We start from the raw sequence: 22,148 nt of genomic DNA on the forward strand, positions 1-22,148 counted from the left end.
CTTGACTTTTCTCAGTTCATGGGCAGTTATTTTGCGCCTTGGTTTTTCCACACGCTTCTTGCGACCCTGTTGACTATTTTGAATGAAACGCTTGATTGTTCGATGATCACGCTTCAGAAGCTTTGCAATTTTGAGACTGCTGCATCCCTCTGCAAGATATCTCACTATTTTTGACTTTTCTGAGCCTGTCAAGTCCTTCTTTTGACCCATTTTGCCAAAGGAAAGGACGTTGCCTAATAATTATGCACACCTGATATAGGGTGTTGATGTCATTAGACCACACCCCTTCTCATTACAGAGGTGCACATCACCTAATATGCTTAATTGGTAGTAGGCTTTTGAGCCTATACAGCTTGGAGTAAGACAACATGCATGAAGAGGATGATGTGGACAAAATACTCATTTGCCTAATAATTCTGCACTCCCTGTAAAAAATGATACTCTGTAAAATTTATTTTTGTTTGTCTGAGGCTCTATTTGATTTAAGATCTATGAAATAAACATGGCATAAATAACTGACAGTTTATAAATGACTGAAGACAAAAATGGGGGAAATTTAATAATTGACATTTATTAGATTTTTGACAAATTCAGCAAAAAGAATAAGAAAAGAGATGTTAATATACAGGCATTTGATTAAATCTACCTAAAAAAAACAAAAACCTCTAACCACCACAACTATGCGCAAAAAGACCTTCAAACGGGTGCTAAATGATGCACACTGAGCAGAATCAGGGATAACAGTCTGCACTCAGAAGCTTCACCTGCAGGCAAAATACTGGTGAGCCTTAATAAATCAGTGTAACCTGTAACCTCACACTAGGTTAATTACTGAAGGAGAAGAGCTCTGGTTTCAGCTTGGCTCTGCATACAGCAACACAACAGAAGCTCAGAGTACAGCACAAGGTCATTCAGATAACCCCGCAGGTGACCTGTAACGCCGTTATGCAAGGCTGAAATATTGCACATACACAGACTCGTTTCATAAGAAATCTTTCTGAACATTACGCAACTCTTTTTGATAACCACCCTGTAAAGATACTCAATTAGAACTGGGAGTTTAAGGTCATACCATGAATGAAGTTACTTAGATTGAGTACAGGATCATACTGGTCACCAGTCTGCGTGTCTGTGCGAGCCATAGTATGAGAATCAGTCAGTTATTGTGTCGCTGAACATAAATGAACACAGTTCTGGTTTTTTTATGTGGAAAATGACTACAAAGCTATAATGGGGAAACACAATGCACTTGCAATCATACATAACTGTTCTTAGTAGAAGCTGATATTATTAATAATTACATGAACTGCAATCAATAAATGGCTACAAAATGTTTTGGTAACAAATCTGTCTTTAAAAATACATTCTCCAAATCCTCCCCCCCCCCTTTCCAGCTGGGACACTGCACGAGTCCCTGCGTAGGTGCTGAAGAATCAGACAGAAAAAAATGAATCCCAACTGTTGCTTTACAAGTTGTCCACCATTTAAATGACTTGATGTAATATGGAAAACACTAAAACGTCATTAGCTGTTCCATTTATAGTCCTTCCCAAAAAAATTTAAAAAAAACAATCTCTCATTGGGAAATTTTAATTGACATCTTTTTAACCGCTATATTAATTGCATTACCTTATTGCAGTCTACAAAAAGAAAAAAGAAAAACCTCACTTTAGAATTTATTTAGGATACAGAGGATGCGAGAGAGGAGTGTCTTGGAAGTGACGTTGCCCACGTTTCAGTTGTTTTTCTTTTCAGGGAAGTTTGAAGAAGGTGCGTATGGTGGAGGTCGCTCCTGCACGCAAACCCAGAAGATGGTTTAATATGATTAAAATGCCATTAAAGAAGAGGTCACATGTTGCTGAGGTAAAGACATCCAAAGCAGCTTACCATGGGCATGTAGACATTGTGTGGATTGCTGGGATTGTAATATGCGCTGCCTGCTGCTTCAGCCGCCTTGGCGTTACCTGTGCATAAAATGGCAAAAAACAGGGAGATGAAGACTGAGTAATGACCGCAGAACATACTCTAGAACAGTTCCTAACACTGTAATGAGAAAAGATGCACAGAAGAATGCTTTAGTAGTCACATGAAGCGCAACTGAAAACTTCTAAGATCCTCAAACTTAGAAAAATCTATTGGCACAAGGTGATGAAGCACAGACTGATGCACAGAAGGTGACGCTGTTTTTAACCGAAAATCCCCAAAGTTGCTAGAAAAACAACAACATGAGGGCGAGAAGACTGTTTTATTCCTTGACATTTTTATCTGTAGAGAAGGAGACATCAGCACCCCCCTTTTTTCTTTTTTAATGGCGTGCTTTGAAGTGATTCATGTTGAGGCAGACAGATCCGATCTGACAAGTGCAGTGGCACAGAGGAAGAAAAAATAAAAATAGGGAGTGAGTGAAAAAAGGAGAGTGAGAGAAACAGACCTGGAGGTGGTTGTGGTGGTGGTGCTGTCCAGTTCTGAGAGGGTGCAGCCCAGTTTTGTGGTGGCCCAGGGTACGGGGGAGGAGGGGCCATGTAGTCAAAACCAGATGGGTACATTCCTGGAACACAGATGGCCAACAGAATTTTTATTATTTTTTTAAAGATGCAGTTTGAAGGTCACAGGGGGTTGCAGCCTGTTTGTACAATTATTTACACAATAAAAAAGATAAAGAAAAAAAACAGGACACTGACAGAGAGAGAGGGACAGCATGATTTGCGCCTCGAGGGTGCACATTTTTAACTTATGTGCAAAGAGACAAAAAAAAAAAAGTGCGCTTACATACAAATGCAAGAAAACAAGGCTACAAACTATAAGCACTTTTATTGATTATGAGGAAGAAAGGAAAAAAGAAAGTGAAAGAAATCTACAAAATAAAATGCAGAACCTGGAGTTACAACTGCGCTGACTATAAGCTAGATTTTAAAAATCACTACTTATGTTGCCGCCGGTCTTCAGTTGAATCAGACGTTTAAAAATAGACCTACAGACAGCGAGACTGTGTACCTGCAGCAGCAGGTGGTGGATAAGAGTAGGGCATGTTCCCAGCAGCAGGGGGAGGCCCCTGGTAGAAGCCATTCTGCTGGGGAGGTGGTGGGTAGGGATAGCCCTGAGGAGCAGGTGGAGGTTGGCCATAGCCATTCATCATACCAGGTGAAGGGTAACCGTAGGCAGCAGCTCCATTCTGCACCGGAGCGCCACGAGAAGCTGGAGCACAGAAAGAATAAAAGTGACTTTCCAAAGACTCCAGAAGACACAGAGTTATCTGTATCGTAATGTCCTTTATTTCTATAAAGCGTTTAATCTTTAAAGTTTTTGTTTTTTTACTGCAACTGTACCATGTTTTTAATATAGTAGGACTGCTACTTTGGTAAAGGGTTTAGCTACCTTAACACGTGTTTCCTGGTTATAAAGAAAAGGTACTGAATTAAAATGGCATACGAACCATTTGTGGCCAGTTTGAAGAGGTGCTGTCCCAACTCTATGGCTCCTCCACTGGGGAATGACATCTTGAAATGTGCCTGACCCTCCCAGCCACCTGATTAAAAAGTCAATTCCCTTTAGAGTAAATACAGAAAGCTGCCTTTTTTAAGCAAAGTAAAGTTCTGAAACTAATACACCACAGTTTTCACTAATATGGGTTCATATGAGATTGTTTTAGAGACAGACAATCAAATGATAGTGACTAAGTGTAAAAGCAAAAGGCTTCCTACCACCGGGCTCAGCAGACACTGTCCCTTTAATGTAGTTGGCTGCAAAGACTGGCTGCTCAATGCTGCAGCCCTTCATCAGGTAATAGGGGAACATGGCTGAACCCAGGCAGTCCTTGGTGTTACTGGATACAAACACCAACTGAGCCGGTGAACAAGAGATGAGGCAAAAAGATGAGTTACATAAGGATACATGAGCACATGAAAAGCAGCTGTAAACATCACAGGAATCTTTTGTTTATTGATAATTTGGGTAGTACCCTGTATGGTGTGAGGTACACCGTGCCCTTCTTGGTCCCCTTCAGCAGATCTGTCTTGCAGGTGACATCACTGAATGACAGCTCCACATTCTTGCACTCCCTTAAAACACTGGATAAAGATGAGGCAAATGAAAATTAGGTCACTGCTTACAGTAACTATAAAGGAGCTAAAAAGTACGCTAACATGTAGAAATTGTATTTCGCAGCAGCTAGAAAAAAAATTGCTTTACGAAACATGCAATGGGAAGACATTTGTGTTTTACAAGATTTCAACATCCTGACAAAAAATGCTGCCAAAACTTCCTGTTTGGATAGTCCGCTAACGCATCTTGCTTAAACCACATTATGCAACGATTTTAAAGTAAGGCCATTAAATGTCTCGCCGTTAAAAGAGCACACAAAATACACAACGCCCTGAAATATACAGTAAACAATAAAACAGCTAATGCTAACATTACCTAGGCCAGCTAGCTGGAGGCTAGCAGTTGGATAGCATTGAGTTGACTACGCATTGGAAAGTAAAAGGTAAACAAGCCGAAAACAGAGGCGACAGTTGGCTAGTTAATACAATTAAACACCCTGACACTAGGTAATACCCTCACCTCTCTCCGTTGTTTATCAACACGTTGCCGTTATGCGTATGATTTCGATTCAAAGCCATGTTTACGAGCCGTCCTACGCTCTCCTGTTGCCTATGCTTAATGCTAAAGCCAGTCTATCAGCCTGACGGGAATCACCCAGAAACGTCACGAGCCTTACGTCACCACGCCGTCTGACAACTCGTGACCTGCCGTGGGACTGTAAACAATATCCACACGATCAAACAGAAGAAGTGTCTCACACGATCCCAGTAAAAGTTAGAAATATTCAGAATGGTTTCTGAATAAAAGTGTGTTTACGCTGGATTGTTATTCCCAACGTATTTTCCCCGCCACCCATCCGTTTTGGATAGGTGTAACATTTTTTTTCTAATAATGTAAATTATAAATAATCAAATAAATTTGACGATGAAATTAATAATTTGATTCCAAGTTATCACAGTCTTTTTCCGTCAAGTTTTAATATATTTTATCTTATTTTATTTATTAATTCCTTTACTAAGAAATTCCTTTATTTATTTATTTAATTATTTATTTTCTTACTTAGTTTCAGTTAATTTCCAGACTGGATTTGTTCGTATTCATTTAGTTTTATCTCTGAAAATCCACTGGGTTTTTTTTTTGTTTGTTTTTTTATTTGTCTTGTTTTGTTTTGTTGGTTTGGTTTTTGTTGTTGTTCCTATCCGTTATCATTTACTAATTCTTTGCTAGCTCATCGGGGAGGGGGGGGGTGCTTTGGTTGTTATTTTTTTGCTAACGTGTAGTTTTTAATTCACCTATTTTTCCACTCCTTTTACTTTTTAGTGTAATTTAATGTAGGAATTCTGTAGATAAAATAGAATAATATTACAGAGTTAATAATTAGCTATTGTTTGAATGTTACATATACAAACAAGTGAATCAAGCCAACTGTTCATCATTTTATTGATAATTTGAAATAATATAGTTACATATTATGATGGGTGTTTCCGGGATATTATACAAGGTAAAGCACAGATGGAGAAACTCGTGAGCTGCCCTGCTCCCTCATATAGATGTATTACAACATGAAGTACTGCCGCTATTTAAGGCATAATCCTCTGTATTAATACGCAGTTTAACATCAAAATGTGCGTAAGTAATTCAAGCTTTTATGTTCTGTTATATTTCCATCCAAAATACAATGAAGTAGACGTGCAATGCAATCAGAAGTACTGTTTTTTTAACCAGGTATTTTACATTTTTACTTTAATATAGTAAATGTTACAGTTACAACATTTATCCTGCAAATTATTAAAAAATAATTTACAAAAATTAGGTTAATTATACAAAACTATGCATAGAGTGTAACCGATTATTTCCCAGTTTCTCTTTTGCTGTTGTTCTATTTGCCCCCTTTTGTATTGGCTATATATCTGTTTCTCCCGGTGTATATAAACTTGTTGACAATAAGGGAAATAGAAAAAACGACAACCATATCCACGCAGGCAACATCATTATAGCAACTGCCGAGATCTCTCCCTGATTCTATGTACTACACTTTCTATACTGTAGCCTTTGAATGGGATAATTAAGGTTTAGCTAAATTAAAATTAGCTTGAAAGCTGCACTGTGCTGGAGTCCAGCTAGGTCTGGATTAAGATAACTAACTTCATTTAAGCCTGCACAGAAAATCAGGTCATTTATTGCAAAGCAAAATGTTTTCAAAGCAAACACAGCTGGAATAGAGCAACAAAATGGGCATTTCCTTGCAATTCTGACAGGATGAGTGGGTGTTCTGATGGCAGTGAGTAAAGGTTTAAGACTGCTTATATAATAACTGGGGTGGGTACAAGCTTTGCCATGGGGAGAGCGAGAGGGGGGTGAGGCCAGCGAGTTATGCAATGCTTTCATTTAATGGCCCCCTTAGGATAGAGTTGGCCGTGCATGCGCTCAGTGTGATATTTAATATTTAAACGTTGACCTTTTTTATTAATTACCGGCTTTATTCTGTGGCCGCGTGCACGTCAGCTTCTGTAGCTCTCGGTGCGCGCAGGCGGGTGACGCTGAGCAGGTCTGCGACACCCTTTAACTCTCTGCACTGCACTGGTCCCCGAGCCCGAGGAACGCCATAGCTTTAAATTAATTAACACTAATTAACAGCTGTCACGTGACCGTCTCCAGCGCCTTAGATAGGGCTGGATGTTTCTGCTGTTAAGTTTGCAAACTATAGCGAGATGAATTATCGTTTTATAAAGATTTGCGCGACTCTTTTACTTTTCACCGTCATGGCTCGGCGCTGCGTCTGCCTTTCCCCCGATCACAGGAAGAAAACACTCGAGCAGAGGAAACAGCTCGCCATGCCGCGAGTCACCTGCTCTCTCCGAGGCATCAGAGCTGTGTTTGGTCCAATGGTGAAAAACAATGTGTACGCCAGAGGTGAGGTATAGGGCAGCGGGATGTGAGGAAGATGCTTGGTTCATTTAGTTGACCCTCATCTTTTGCATTGATCTCAGACCATGTGTGTGTGTGCTTTGTTTCCTTAGACGTGACAGGGGCCACAGTCCCAGTGCCTCAGTATGAGAAGACCTGTGGAGTGCAAGTGGCTAGAGTGAAGAACCAGAGCCTCTCGTTTTTCAGCAGATATGACAGCTGCTTTGTCCGTGTTGAGGTGTGAATCCTGCTGCAGAGTTTACATGAAGGAAATGTATGGGATTGCCAAGTAGGGCCAAAAATAATGCAACTATAGTATATTTACTATTAAGTTTTAATGATTGAAACCAATGGAGGTAAAAATGAGTTTACAATCTGCATGTATGTCACTTCTTGACAGCCATGCTGCAATAACCTTTCATCCTCAGGGCAGCAAAGTCGTCATCCCGCTGCAGGTCCAGCTGGCAGGAGAGGATCGATGGATCAGGGTCAACATCAGCTGTCCCCTGATAAAGGCAAGAAGTGAGAGGACCCAGCCTCGCCCAACACGTGAGTGGAGACAGCTGATTGAGCTTGACAAACTCACTGACCCAGTTGTGTCCTGTATACCTAAAATCCGCTCTCCCTTTTCATCAGTCAAAAGTCACCCTGGCACAATTTCCCTATGGAGCCAAGTTTAGAGTGTTGTCTTGTTGTTCTTGTAATTACCAATACTGGGTAGGAGTCTGCACAGTTCAGAGTGACGATCTAAGACATTTAAAAACAGAACTCTTCTCCAGCATTCCCTGGAAACTGTGACATTGAAAGAGCTCTTCGAGTGGACTGTGGCCACCAAAGGGTTTCCAGTGATGTCTGCTACAAACTGGGCTGCTGCTATGATGCTCGTGATTCAGCCTGCTACTACACACTCAATGGTAAGATCTGTATTTTCCCCTCCAACCTTTCGTCTAAACAAGCAGGGCTGCTTCTAGGACTCTTAACCCCTTAATAACCAGTCGTGTGGGGGGCTTAAGGGAAATCAGAAATATCAGAAATGGATACCTAATCAGAGGTTTATGTATTTTGACTGTGGACAGACCTCCTGCCAGTATATGCGTGGCCTTCATTACAAAATGCAGTCTTGTTACCACTGTAAATATGTTTGGTACTACAGAGTACCAGGTACCAAGCAGTACCAATAATGTTTGGCACTGATGAGCAGTAAAATGTCATCTATAGTTGGCAGCAGAGCTTTCAATACATGCTAATGCAGTATTCAACATTATGTAGTTATAAAGACAATTATGCAGAGATGAGGACAAAACAGGGTTTTGTTTTTGGGTTTTTTAATTTGTGTTTTACTCAAAAAACAACTATGCAACATTATCCTGTTTGACTCCATCCAGCCTGCTCTCTGGACGGACACTTTGTGTTCTCAGTAAACGCTGCAGATGCACACACGCCCATTGATCCCAGCAGCCTCATTGTAAAGGATCAGCCGCACTGTCACCCTGTTGTCACAACCCCAGATACTGCTGTCTTCAAGATAGGAGTCTCAGACTGCGGTGCAAAGAGGAAGGTAAATATTATATCTAATATTTAGATTGGGGTATCATCCTAATATTTTTGCACAGTTACACAAAGCCAGTCACAGCATTGAGCACAAGCTTTCATTTAGATGTGTCTGTGGTCCACCATGAATTTTCACATCTTCTTTTCTTAAACCTTTTTTTTAAATTTTTTTTTAAATCTCTCCGGCTTTTAGGCAAATGGAGATGTGGTGATCTACGAGGTGGAAGTGGTGGAGCTACATACAGGAAATGATGGGAAAAATTCTCAATTTAGGTATGGAGATGGATACATCTTCTTCTAGAAGACAGTACTGGTGGTGATGAATGTTTTGGGGTTTTTAGTCTTCAGGTCCAGTGTGAATACGACTCCTCTGATCTGAAGCGTGCAGCAGAACTGCGGTCTTTGTATGCGGTGACTAATCCACCACCTGTCATTGCACTGGGGTCCATCGGAGTGCAAATGAGAATAGCCACAGGTACTAAAATGGAATGAAAAGGCACTTTGTATGCAAATGACAGCTGGTGATGTGTATATGTTTGTTGCTGCAGATGCATCCTTTACATCCTTTATTCCCGAGGAACAGCTTCCACTGACTTTGCCCCTTCGTGAAGCTGTGAATGTGGAGATTTCCATCGTGCAGCCATCTCCAGATCCCACACTTTCCCTGCGAGTGCGAGACTGCTTTGCTTATCCTGGGTCAAGACACTCTGTGTGGACACTTCTCTATGATGGGTACGTTATTAACCCCCACCCCTCAATAAAAAAACAAAAATTAAAAATATAACAGCACAGTTTTGTCCCTTTTGTACAGATGTCCAAATCCTCAGGATAATATGAGAAGCTCTGTCCCTGTGGACAAACAGGGGAAGACCACATCTCACTCACAAATCAGGAGGTTTGATGTCAAGACCTTTGCCTTCTTGGACCCCAGCACAGGCCATCCAAGTCCAGAGGAAGTATGTTTCATCAGATTATAATATTTCAGCAACGCAGCGTTTTGTTTTTTTCCCCCACAGACCTGGCTATGTGTTTTCTCTCACTCAGATGTACTTCTATTGTTGGGTGGAAATCTGCACGAATGACGTTGACTGTGCGCAGCGTTGTACCTTCATTTGTGAGTATACCACAGTACACTTAATGTGCTGTTTATTTTTGGAATTTTTTAAAAATCTGTCCTGTGTCCTCCCACAAGCATCTGAGGGGGAGAGGCCGAGAAGAGAGGCCGCATCTCAACCCCACCAGCTGGTCTCTTTGGGGCCAATGCAGCTGGTCCAGAATAACACTGAAGCCGAGAAAGACCCCTGCATGAAACGGGAAAAAAGTAAATCCAGCAATACACCAAACTAGAATCATTACATGAAAGAGTATGAATGACACTCTTTAAATAGAATCTCGCACCCTCTCTTCCTTAGTGTTTCAGGTGATCGTATACATCCTGTCTGGTGTTGGTGCTGGCCTTCTTGTGGTCCTGCTGTTCATTGTGTGTTCAAGCATCAGGAGAATGCAACGAGCACGTGACGAACAAGATGCATCTCAATAAATGTCAATTTGTCCATATGTGCATTTGTTTTGGTTTTTTGAGCTTAAGGCTGAGAGCCAAATGGCAGGAAAAACTGGACTGGAAATCAGTAACAGCAGATCTGATGGGATGCAAGTGTCTATAGCAATCTGTAAAACACAGAGCAGGCTTTGTCATGGTGTGAGGCCATCACATTTTGATCCACAATGCAATTCCATGTGAAACCAACTAATTATTAACAGCATGACAATGAGCCCGAACACACTGCCAATGCCGTAAAAGTGTAGCTGGATAGAAAAACACACAGTGAAACCACCAGCCATGGATTGGCCTCCCCAGAGCCTGGGCCTCAACATTATTAAAGCAGTGTAGGATCCTCCTGATAGAGAACAGAAATAAAGGCAGCAAACTTCCAACGAAGAGCTTTGAATGTCTTTCAAGAAGTCTGGAGAACTATTTCTGAAGTCTACTTAAAAAATGAACAAGAAAGCTGCCCGAGAGAGTTCTGAGTGTGTTGGAGAATAAAGGTAGTCGCACCAAATACTGATTTAAGCTTGTTAGAAGTGAACAAACTCTGTTATTGCCTCATGTACTGTATGTGTTTGCACTTCGATAAATTACTGAACCCATTTTTCTTGAAAAATATCAAGAAATAAGGCATGACATGACTGTGCTTCAGACATTTTGATCTATACTGACATGTTCGACCACAATGCAGATCTGTTTCATGCACAACTCAAAGGTGCTCTATAGGATTGAGATGTTGAGATGAGCTCTGACATTTGGCTGAAGATGGGTACACTGTACACACGCAGAAATACACCAAGATCAACCTATGATGTCATCACAGAAAGTTGCTGGCGCCTGCTCTGATAATTTGATGAAGTCATAAAATTGTCTACTTGTGCTTCACAATAAAAATAGTTGAACAAAAATCATAAAATTGTGATCTTAAAATTCAGGCGAAAGAGATTAGTCTTAAACTGCTGTTTTATAAAATTTCCGTACTTCATGTTGTAGCTTTACTGTGCTTCACTAGATTTACTATCATTAATGTGAGGAGCGAGAAATTTAATCATCGTAAAATAAAGTCAGAATACCAGTTTATTAACATAAAACCTTTATAATGCAACTGAAATACACAAAAGCAGTGAAATGAGAAGAAAAAACGGGCAGCTGACTCAGTAAGGTCTGAACTTCCTCTGTGCCCTCAGCAGAGCTATTCTCTGTTTATCCTCCTCAAACTTTTTCCTTAGTTCAGCGATATCTGGAAAAGAAAGAAAGAAAAGGAAACTTATTTAAATAAAATGCTTTCACAACCTCAAATGTAAACAATGTCATTAACATATCAGAGACTTACGTTCTTTCTGCGTGTTTCTGTGCTGCCAGGTGTAGAAGTTCAAGAGCTCCTTCCTCTTCTTCTTCGTTATCTCCCTCTGTAGAGTCCTCTGATTGGCTGCTTCGCTGTGAGGACGCGCCTTGGCACCCTTGTGCCCTCTCGTGACTTTCACCCAGCCCTCTTCATCTTCTTGCTCCTCCTCGGCCTCCTTCTTCTGCCGCTCCGCTTCCTGTGGACAAAACATCAAACCCACGTTGAAGCTACGCGGAGCGGACGTGTCAGCGGTGCTGAAGGAACAGCGACAGAGTTCTCACCTCTTCTTTATGCTTATCGTAGTCTTCCATAAAAGAGTCGACTTTTTGTTGCAGCTGCTCCGGTTGGATAAAGGAGTCTGTGTACTGCTGGATCCACTCTGCCATAAAGAAAATACAACACACGTGTCATACACCTCATTTGTTACAGATGATTCCAGATGTTCTGCATCATTTCTTCTCATTCTTAGGTCACTTTATGTCCCATTTGGCATCGATTTGTAGCCACTGTATTTACGTTAAGCTTGACTTTTGGCGTCTTTATAACAGATTTTTCACTCATAAGCTTATTCACACTTATTTTTGGTCATTTGTGTCACATTTTATTATTAGTGACTCTCTGTAGCTAAATCTCTGAGTATTTTATGACACTTTTGAACACATCTTTTGCAGATACTTTTGCTTCTTTGGTTATATTTCGCATTTTTTGTAGCCATCCACTGTGTTTGGGGCGGTTTTATGTCTCGTTTGGTTTTATTTAAGCCTCATACATTAAACTGTGTCACTTTAGCAACAGCCTACTTACTCTGCAGTCCTGTTTTGACTGGGCGCTGCTCTGTGCAGACCACCACAGGCACATCATGTGGGTGTGATTTAACTGCTGGTAAACTGGAGGCGTTTTGAAATACAACATAGCCAACTTTGAAGCCCTGAAACAGACAGAGACACATAACGTGAAACTGAAATCTACAAAACATACATAAACAAACGAGCAACTGCGCAGGAACACAGGTCAACCTGTTTTTCAGCTGGTTTGAAGAACTTGGACAGTTTGGGTCCAGCCTCCTGGGAGGACCCCGGGTGGTCTTTCAGCTCAACTGACTGAATGCTGCCAAACTGCGAGAATAAATCTTTGACAACATCCTGTAACACACACATACACAAACAGTGAGAGGAAAGGCAGTGTGCAGTAGTTACTGTTTATATGAAGGACAAACAAACCACACAGAGCAGCCAGGCAGGCGCGCTACCTCTGAGCAGTATGGAGGGATGTTTAGCACGAATAAAGTCCGGTCCAGCGGTCTGTGGGAACTCTTCTCGGCTCGCACCCGGTGCTCCTTCACGTACAGCGAGTGCCTGGCGGCGCTATCGGAGCTGAACTGTAAGGACAACACTGCGAGGAGAGACGGGAAAAAACAACACATCAGCGTCTGCTATCACCCTGTCGACATGGCAGACTACAGATCAGCACAAACGCATACACACACCAGCCGGGTTACGTAACACAAACATTTATCTACGAGGACAAAGCGGTACAGAAAAAACGGCGTAATAATTAGAAATACCCGTAAATCCTCCAGGAATAACAGAAGCCTGATTCTTGGCGTGTTTCTTCTTGGACGGCGCCATTTTGGTGTGACCTTTCACGCCGGAAGTACAACTGAATTCCCGTTTGGTACCGTTCCCCTCCACAGATTTTCTGCTAAGCAGGTTCTGTGTTTGCTTTAAACCCACACATTTAGTTTTTAGTTTGTATTACAGCCTACCTTAAAAAATGAATTCAATGGTCAAATTTAGCCTCGACCTTGAGGCTAAATGCTCTGAGGATCATTTATCGTTTATGTTGTCATATAACTTTTTTCACCAGCCTGTTCCAGGGTTTTAAATTTAGATGTTTTTTAAATGGAAGATGAATTTTTATATCAAAATTTCAAAATAACTAATTACTTAAGTTATTTTCTCAGAAGTTTGAGTTGGTATGTTGAAAATTTGAGCTTGATTTAATGATTAAAGAAACAAGCCTCCATGGTTTTGCTTCCCTCAAACCAATTTCAACAACTGGAGTGAATCTCTCCTTTTTAATAGTTTGGTTGTTGGTTTTACTTGTAGGTGTGTATTTATGAAGTAAAACTGAAACAAAGACGGCTAAAGGTTCAGCACCAGACTTGTAAATCATTCACAAGTCCAGAACTGTTTTTAGAAAGCCTAACAGCACAGATACATAAATCAACAAAGAGATCATGATATGAAAAGCAAAGAGTCTCAGACATCATCTACAAAGCTAAATATTTAATGGTGACATTTCAGATACATCCTACCACTTTGTCTCGTCTTGCATTACATACCAAGAATGCAGTAGAACGTAAATTACAGTCTTTCAACACAAATCAGGAGTAATAATAGAAAGAATTAAACATGTTGACCATCAAGCAAAAACCAGTCACGGAGCATACGAGTCTGGATGCCACAAGAATGTTAAAACTAAATAAACTGACATGTCCGTTTCAGAGCTAGCTTACTGAAGTTATTATGGTATTATGTAGCTTACGCCAGTCCCCGATTTGCAGGTATTTTCAGTTATTTTGGCATCACTTTGGGCTCAATTTAAATCATCTTCCCACATTTTAACCAAACTGTCCTTCCTAATAAAACAGACATGACAGACGTTTGGTTTTTTGATTTGTCTGTATATATTTTTCCCCCAATGCATTATACACACTCATTAAACCCAAAGGGAAGCACAGGTAAGATAAATGAACACACCTGCATGAATATTCAGCCTTAAATATTACATAACTCTCAAGAATAACACTACCACACAGTCCTCAATTAGTCAAAGGGTTTGGGCTGGGTTTTTTTTTTTTTAAACTCCTACTCTTTTGGAAGTTGGAGGCAAGCGGCAATGACGGGATGACGGGATATATATTAAACTAAATCAAACTGTCACTTAATATACAAAAAAAAAAACCCCAAACACCCGTTGCAATTAAATTTGGTACTACCCCTCCTCCACCTCTACATCGGATTAAAAGATCATATGAAACTTCCCCCCGCTCCGTTTCCAAAACCAACAGGTGACTTTTGATAAAACCCAAACAAGGATGCATGAATGATGAATTTCACGTTCACAGGAGTCATGTATATCAAATGTGTAAAAATTTGTTTCATGAGAATGTGTGCTGGCTGCTGTCAATGTGAACACCACAGTTTGAAATGAGAACACTGAGAATGCACTAACATGAACAGACAGAGTTTTCACTTTAGACGTGGGCTATATCTTGATGCGAAAGGCAGTGGCCTGTGAGCTGGGAGGCTCAGTGGTGGAGGTCGACTGTGTAGTGGACTTGAAGAGAGCTTTGAGGATGGTCTGGGGGTCCACCTCTGGAGTGGGCTGAGAGGAGGAACGCTGACCGGCGGGCCGTGATAAGGAGGCGGGCAGACCTTCTTTCTTTGTGCTGCTGCCTGTACCCGGAGTATCGCTGAGTCGCCTGTGGGCAAGTCAAACAGTTGTTACTATTTTTTAAGTCCTTTAATGGTTCAAACAACACAGAGGGGTCCCCTCCCACTGAGTTCAGTTAAAGAGACAGCTGTTAGGCCAAAAGGGTTACATGCCTGACCTCTAGTGGAGAACACAGCAACAGCACCTGGTATTTACATTGGAGTGTGAAGTTAAACTTGATAACATCCATTTCTTTAAATACAAATAGCTTGTTTTTCAAAAGCAATGTAATAATGCTACTAACCAGCTCAAAATGGACTTATGGTGCTTTCCCTTATATACAGTTTGCCTCAGTTCATATTAAATATGCCCACTAAGGTCACCAAAGCTAAAAGACTGTTTTAAATGTTTGTTTTCAAACTATTCTTTCTATTCCTGAATCTGTGTGAAGTCAGTGAAAGGGGACAAGAGGACAACACGGTCATTTAAGTCTCACAGCTCTGGCTGTGAGCACAAAAGCCCCGCACACACACAATGTTCACCCCTTCTGTTAATGATGGGTAGCCAATCAGAAGAAAGTTTCCTTAAGGGGGACGGGAGTCAGAGTCGCTCACTTTAGACAGCACCACAAGAGGACCACAATAAAATACTTTTTACTTTAGGAATGCAGTGAATGGATAGCTAATAGGTTTTAGTATGTAGATAAAAGCCAGATTATGGCACAATGAAAATATGCAAAACAATGATTTCTTTAATTTAGGATTCTTCCTATACAGAGGAAGTCTGTGAAGGGTAGAAGGATGCTGATCAGCACTGTAATGCATTTTAACCAGTTCTGTTATTTGGATTTTCACTTACCCAACACACTACATACCTTGTCTATACAAAAGGTCACATATAACGAGGATACAGTGACTCACTGCCTTTTCATGGACCGCTTATACATACTGTCCCCTCTCTCTGTCTGAGCCAACCCTGGTCTCACACGCAAACACAATTGAGTAGAGATTCATTTGAAATTAACTAAAGAAGCCTCGAGGGCTCACTCACAATAGAATGGGTTGATCAGAAGTGATGACATTTCCCTGAATATGAAGGTTACACTTCATGGGTTGGCCTGGGGGTGGACAAGAAAAGGAAAAAACAGATGACATAAATGAACCAATCACAACGATCCTGACCACATACAGATCTGTGAAAAACTATTTGCCCCTTTCCTGATATCTTAGGTTTTTGCATGTTTGCCACACTTGAATGTTTCAGATCAAACAAATTTGAATATCACACAAAGAAAACCTGAGTAAATACAAAATGCAGTTTTCAAATAAGGACTTTGTTCACTAACGTAGAAGCTACCCAATCCTAAGGGGCCTGATATGAAAATGTTATTGCCCTGCAAACCTAATAGCAGGTTGTGCCACTCTTGGCATTAAGAACTACAACCAAGCACTTGGAATAACTGGCAATGAGTCTATCACATCACTGTGAAGGAAGTTTGGCATCACACTAACACCTAGGGCTGTTCGAAATGACGATATATATCGGATGACGATATGAAAATGTCTAACGTTTCATTTTACGCTATCATTTGTTTCTTGGTGTCACAAAATAAACTGTTTACTAGGGATGGGTACCGGTATCCGGTGCCATGACATAAACGGTAGTAACCAGACCGAAAAGCAGCGCACATTTCGGTGCTTTATTTCGGTGCTTTTTTTTCCTGAGATGTCATACACTTTGAATTCTAGCCAATCATTTTACGTTTCCGAGGATAGTAGGCGGGTCCAGGTACGTACGTTCTTTTAGAGCAGAGCTACAGATTAAAAATGCCCAAGGCGAAGCGGTCAAAAGTCTAGCTGTACTTCACAGCAAAAGATGCAAACTCAGCAGCCTGCAACAAGTGCTTTAAGCTGATACTGTGCAAAGGAGGTAACACCTCAAATCCGATGAAACACCTGGCGACGCATAAAGTACCGGTATCGGATAAAACCTAAACGATACCCATCCCTACTGTTTACTGCAGTATTTTTTCAGTGTTTTCATGGTCACTGTAATGGCTAAATTCATTTCTTAAATTTCTCTCTCTCCTATATTTAAAATAACCACACTACAGACAGATAAGCGACTGTTTTTACGCGTTGTCGTTAGCAACAACGACGGTAAACCCAACGTGTGGCTCCGCCGTCGGCTTGTTTATTTTCCACATAAACCTTTCACAATAAAGCTGAAGATCCTGTTGAGGTTTTGCCTTCTAAATAAACTGAGATGACGACGAAATACATTATTCTCAGACATCAAATTTCAGAATCTGCATCAAACAAATGACTTCAAAAACATGTAGTAACTATAAATGGCGCTTACAGTCACCACGTGGATGCAGGCACAGAGAATACCAGCACGGCCAGTGAAGATGAGGCAGAACCAGGTAGATCCAAACAGAAAGACTAATCAAAACAAATCGAGGTCCTTATTTCTAAACGAGGGGCTACGTCTGTACCATGGACATGGTTTCGTTATGAAAAGTCTGACACGAACCAGAAAACTGTACTACGGTATCAGAAAGGAGTCTAACACGTTTTCACAACACTATATATATGATGTATAACATGCTCGCAAAACATCTCGCTGCTACAGCAGCCATTAAACTGCATGTTAAACAGAAGACTTTCATGTGTGCGTCCTTGCTCTTGGCACTCACCGTCCAAGCAGCGATTGTTGTACTTCCTGTATGCGCTCACAGCGTCCTCTTTACGGACAAACACCACTTCAGCTACGCCCACCTTCACCAGCCGTGCTCGCTTCAAGGCACCGCACACACAGAACAGTTCCTGTGGACAAATATTGACAGGCATTACAAATACACACTGAATGACTCATCACGGTACTCACAGCACTCTGCACATCATTTTAATCTCAAACAAGAAAAGGTTAAAGGCAAACAGAGCAATTTCCTCACCACTATGTCCTCCTCAGTGACTCGGGGATGCAGGTTGTTCACTGTTATTTTTGTCCCCTCCAAAGGACTAAAAGTAGGCTGAAATGAAAAATGACAAAACCAAACAGTCAAGTAAATGTAAAGATTGTGTGAACACATTAAATATCAATCGAACTGATACATGTAACAGAATCACTGCAGGGGTCTATTTGATAAAGAGTCTGCAGCCAGGTTTAAAAAACAAAAACAACCAAAGAAAAAAATTTTTTTCTTTTTTTCATTCCATCTTGCATTCAGTATTTTCACCTGTTAGCCTTTTGCACGTTACACGTTTCCCTTTAAATGTGCAAATCTACGGATGTAAGAAGAGTTCATTGTGGTGTGGCATGGATGGCAAAAAAGGCAAGGATAGTATGAGCATAACAGTTAAAAGCCAATCAAAGTTCTTTAAACATATTAAACGGTGGTTTAAGTTTAAGCATGAAACAAACAGAAAAGATTTACCTCCACAATGTTTTACAAAGTGACAGCTGTTTATTGAATTAAGAGCAAGTAAAAATTAAAGGGTCTGTATGAAGACAGGCTGCTGGCAGATCTTGAAATGTGGCAGAAATGTAGCTGCAGACTGACAGCAGCTGTTGCCTTTGACTGTCGGCATAATTTCTGCAGGATGCGGGACTGTTTCTAAAAGTGGCCATAGTCTATATTCCACTACATTTTTGTTACAACATTAGTTATTTGTTATCTTGAAGATTTAAATTTTTTATCTTAAAATTACGCTAGTTATTTTTAATATTGTCAAATAAAAATCAATACTTGGGTATTAATCGATATTAAAAATATCAAATTAAGATTTAAGATCCCACAGCACAGGTGCAGACAGACACACAGCTACTCCCTTCACTAACAGCTGAAGTAGTTAACACTGAATAACACTTCAAGAGGAATTTCAGAGATCAGTAAAGCTCGCATTTCCGAATTTGATGTCAGTCCAGAGTGTGGAGAACTAATCTGAGTAAAATAAAGAGTAAAATTCAGAGCAGCAGAATCAGACGGGCCTGAAGAGCAGAGCTGAGGAGAAGAAGGGCTGCAGACTGAGGCAGAGCAGTGTGAACAGGGAAGAAATGGCAGATGTGGACAATATGATAAAATAGCTTTTCTACTTTTACAATAATTTATTAAAATGTGTTTGTTTTTTTTTGTAGCCAGCTGTGAGCCGGCTGGTAAGACGTTAACTTTGCAAAAAAAAAAAAAAAAAGACCTTATTGCCAGGACTGCTGTTGTAGCACTATGGGCAAATGGCCAAAATATTTGATGTTGTATTGAAAATGGGAGGTATCAGTATCGAGTTTCAAATTCTAGTGTTGTGACAATACTATATGTCACACATCCCAGCTATATATAAAGCAATTAAAGGAAATCAATTATTTTCCTTTGTCTGGGGCATGATGCAGTTGTTATATTAGAAACTTGTCTGACTTGCTGCATCAAGCCAAAAGACCAATTATAATAATAAAAACCATAATAACACAAGTTATATGAGCACAATTTGAAAGAACACACACTGAGCTGCAGATAAAAATGAATGGATTTACCTGAGGAGGAGGAGGAGCTGTTGCACTGGTTTCTGCTGTGCTTTGCTGAAGAGTCCTAGAGACTGGCTGTAAGGCTGCAGCTGAAGACCGAGTGGCAGCCAGGCTGGTAGTGGGCCGAGGAGAAGCCACAGGAACAGCGGGCCGTGGGGCCGTGTAAGCATCATTCTTAACCACCTTGGTGATGGGGGCTGACATGGAGAAAGCTGAGCCTGCTGTACCAGGCTGTGTGAAAAAAAGAGACAAGATAGATAACACTCTAGTTCATGTAGGTACGCACAGCAGACATGCTGAAGTTTCTGTATAAAGGCCCACATGTAGCCTTGTCACAGAGAAACATCTTACCCGAGATTGTAACAAATTGTTTGCAGTTGTGATCTTTAACTGTTTATTCGGGGCGTCATCATGCTCATTTAGAGTAGGCTGTAGAAAAACAAAGTAATCCTTTTAGTATGATATCTTAAACCTTTAGAAATGGGCTCATAAATGTCCTGTTACATTTAAATATGTCAAGAGAAACTAATCTACCTGTGTAGCGGCACGTATTCCTCCTAACATCCCTACTGGACGTTGCTGGAAAAAGAAACATAATACATTACTTAAGGAAGTTCTGACTGTATATTTCTACAAGCATACATATGGACAAGCCTGATTTATTTATTCTCACCTGGATGGTCTTAGTTATCTTTAAAGGTGGTGCAACTGCTGCTTGTGTCTGTGTCCCTCCAATGCTCCTCTTGAGGCTCAGCCTATCACGAGCATCCATCATTCTTGCATTATTGCTCAGCTGTGGTACTGCACTGGCCTTCAGACTCGGTCCTTGTGCATTAGAACCAAACTGCCTTGTATTCACACCAGCAAGATTGTTGTTGGTGTGTATCTGTATCTGCGGCACAAGCGTCTGGCTCTGTAAATGTTGTGTTACTGCTGTCTTTAGTGTGGTCGGTGCAGAGACGGTGAACTGACTCTGTCCCTGCTTGCGTGAGTTGATCATCTGACGTGCATCTTGCACCACTCCTGCTCCTCCCCTGCCACGGATTTTGAAACGAGCATCTTTCTGCCCCAGCTTCTCTCTGGCATCTTTTACTTGAAAACCTAAGGGGAGAAATTGAGAGTTTTAAGACAATGACTTTGCTCATTACAAAGTAACATTTACACCCACTGATCTGCTGGACTTTACCTGTGCCTCCTCCAAGCCTCTGTCTCACATCATTAACTCCAATCTTCTGTCTGGCATCAAAACTTTTCCCATCTCCTCCTGAACCTCGTCCAAACGCTGGCCTGAGAAAAACAAGGTTTCATTAGGTTCAACAACAACACAAACACAACAACATGCATTAGGGCGATACCTTCCACGTTACAATCACTTCTAGAAACACATTGAATATGATTTTTTTTTCTCAGATGATTATGGAAACTTATGGATTATTGAAAATTATGGAAAATTTTACCCATTCCAGCTACCACATTTGTTCATTACGTGAGGACAAAACTACGATTTGTTGCCAACAAAAGCACTAGCGTGCTAGTTAGCCAAGCCTGACGAGTGAAGCTACAAACAAAATGCTGAAAGAGACGAGCAATTTAAAGACTTAAACAAAGAAATCTGTTTAGTTAAGCGGAGAGTGGTTCCGAGATTAAACTGCGTTTTCTTTGTCTCCAATATGAATGGCTTCAAATGTGAAGGCCTACAGTTTGTTGAAGCCACTATTAGACTAGCTTTCAGCCCGTAATCGCTGCTAGCTGTAACATGCTAACGTTAGCTTACGACTGTCGAGTAGCTACAAGCAGCACTAAGTTTTCGATATGCGCTTAGAAATGTTACTACAAGTTTCGAAATCCTTAATAAACACACATGCACCAGTCTCCCCACACTCAAAAAATACCTTTTCGCTGCAGCTTTGACGTTAATACGGCGCTGTCGTATAACTTCATCCAGAGAGACGTCTGCCATTTTCTCACACACTTTCCAAAAGCGCGTGCGCGCCTGAGATTTCTTGGGGGCTATGACTACGGGAACTGATTTGGGCCAAAATCCAAAATGGCTATTTGAAGAATTATGATATTTTATAGAAGATTCGAAATAGCTAACGTTGTCGTCTTCGAAATACACACAAAGACAATTAAAACACGACCGTGTTGCTACCGTAATAAATCTGTGATCGATTAGTCTTGACGAAATACGAATAGCGCGCATACCTGCATACCCATGATCCTTTGTGTCACATAGCGCAGCGATTTTACGACATAAACATTGCATATAACTATTAAAAGGGTCAGAATCTGGCTAATCGATCGTTTCTTTACTCACGGAAATAAGACAATTCGACAGAAACTAAAAAAACGCAATGGAGGAAACTTATATTTGAAACCATAATAGAGAGTGCCTGTGTACGTGGTCTATGCCCGTCCTCCACCGTAGTTGGGTCATGCCTTAAACTGATGAGTAAGGAAAATAACGACGCGGGGTGACGCCCGTGTCCTCGTACAATTAACGAGATTAATTTTTGAAAGGGCACAGGTCTGCCTGCTGAGGTGACTCGCCTACTTTGCGAGATGCCTCGTGGGACAAGGACCTTCCCCGAGTCCCAAACACTGTCAAAATAAAAAGCTGCTGTCCTCCACTAACATACATATATTACCGAAGGTAATAAACTTGTAATTGGAGTGTTAGGTATGGTAATTACATCGTGGGGGAGCATGCCCCAAGTTCCAAAGTGCAAAAGAACACAACGATATTGCGAAATATAGCAAATAAATATGCCGCATAAATATTTACTTCATGTATCATCT

At 40.9% G+C, this 22,148-nt stretch overlaps 4 protein-coding genes and 1 non-coding gene across 5 annotated transcripts; 2 read left to right on the forward strand and 3 right to left on the reverse strand.

The window, feature by feature from the left end:
* Window positions 1-551: 551 nt before the first annotated feature.
* On the reverse strand, window positions 552-4,716 carry wbp2nl (WBP2 N-terminal like). The gene is made up of 8 exons (XM_085270472.1): window positions 4,561-4,716; window positions 3,959-4,067; window positions 3,702-3,840; window positions 3,434-3,526; window positions 2,995-3,195; window positions 2,432-2,548; window positions 1,888-1,964; window positions 552-1,792 (listed from the first exon to the last, which is right to left on the reverse strand). Exons 1-8 carry the CDS (start codon window positions 4,617-4,619, stop codon window positions 1,736-1,738), a joined length of 852 nt encoding a protein of 283 aa, XP_085126598.1. The 5' UTR covers window positions 4,620-4,716; the 3' UTR covers window positions 552-1,735.
* Window positions 4,717-6,501: 1,785 nt separating this feature from the next.
* Window positions 6,502-10,083, forward strand: LOC146575670 (zona pellucida sperm-binding protein 4-like). Its single transcript, XM_085270475.1, has 12 exons — window positions 6,502-6,954; window positions 7,062-7,186; window positions 7,377-7,497; window positions 7,728-7,862; window positions 8,334-8,506; window positions 8,693-8,772; window positions 8,841-8,974; window positions 9,048-9,231; window positions 9,311-9,455; window positions 9,544-9,613; window positions 9,692-9,820; window positions 9,912-10,083. Exons 1-12 carry the CDS (start codon window positions 6,753-6,755, stop codon window positions 10,037-10,039), a joined length of 1,626 nt encoding a protein of 541 aa, XP_085126601.1. The 5' UTR covers window positions 6,502-6,752; the 3' UTR covers window positions 10,040-10,083.
* A 1,038-nt stretch (window positions 10,084-11,121) lies between these two features.
* rrp7a (ribosomal RNA processing 7 homolog A) lies at window positions 11,122-13,098 on the reverse strand. The gene is made up of 7 exons (XM_085270476.1): window positions 12,955-13,098; window positions 12,640-12,782; window positions 12,407-12,532; window positions 12,195-12,318; window positions 11,672-11,769; window positions 11,379-11,586; window positions 11,122-11,285 (listed from the first exon to the last, which is right to left on the reverse strand). Exons 1-7 carry the CDS (start codon window positions 13,016-13,018, stop codon window positions 11,200-11,202), a joined length of 849 nt encoding a protein of 282 aa, XP_085126602.1. The 5' UTR covers window positions 13,019-13,098; the 3' UTR covers window positions 11,122-11,199.
* Window positions 13,099-13,663: 565 nt separating this feature from the next.
* poldip3 (polymerase (DNA-directed), delta interacting protein 3) lies at window positions 13,664-21,478 on the reverse strand. The gene is made up of 10 exons (XM_085270473.1): window positions 21,242-21,478; window positions 20,536-20,636; window positions 20,023-20,450; window positions 19,884-19,928; window positions 19,701-19,778; window positions 19,359-19,580; window positions 17,785-17,862; window positions 17,527-17,656; window positions 15,879-15,945; window positions 13,664-14,877 (listed from the first exon to the last, which is right to left on the reverse strand). Exons 1-10 carry the CDS (start codon window positions 21,307-21,309, stop codon window positions 14,661-14,663), a joined length of 1,434 nt encoding a protein of 477 aa, XP_085126599.1. The 5' UTR covers window positions 21,310-21,478; the 3' UTR covers window positions 13,664-14,660.
* Window positions 21,479-21,784: 306 nt separating this feature from the next.
* LOC146575673 (U12 minor spliceosomal RNA) lies at window positions 21,785-21,938 on the forward strand. Its single transcript, XR_014892357.1, has one exon. It is a non-coding gene; the product is annotated as a U12 minor spliceosomal RNA (small nuclear RNA).
* Window positions 21,939-22,148: the final 210 nt, after the last annotated feature.

Source organism: Mchenga conophoros, linkage group LG4, assembly GCF_057382185.1.
Source record: "Mchenga conophoros isolate Kocher_MC1m ecotype Shallow Benthic linkage group LG4, M_conophoros_male_GT1.1, whole genome shotgun sequence".
Classification (NCBI taxonomy): domain Eukaryota; kingdom Metazoa; phylum Chordata; class Actinopteri; order Cichliformes; family Cichlidae; genus Mchenga; species Mchenga conophoros.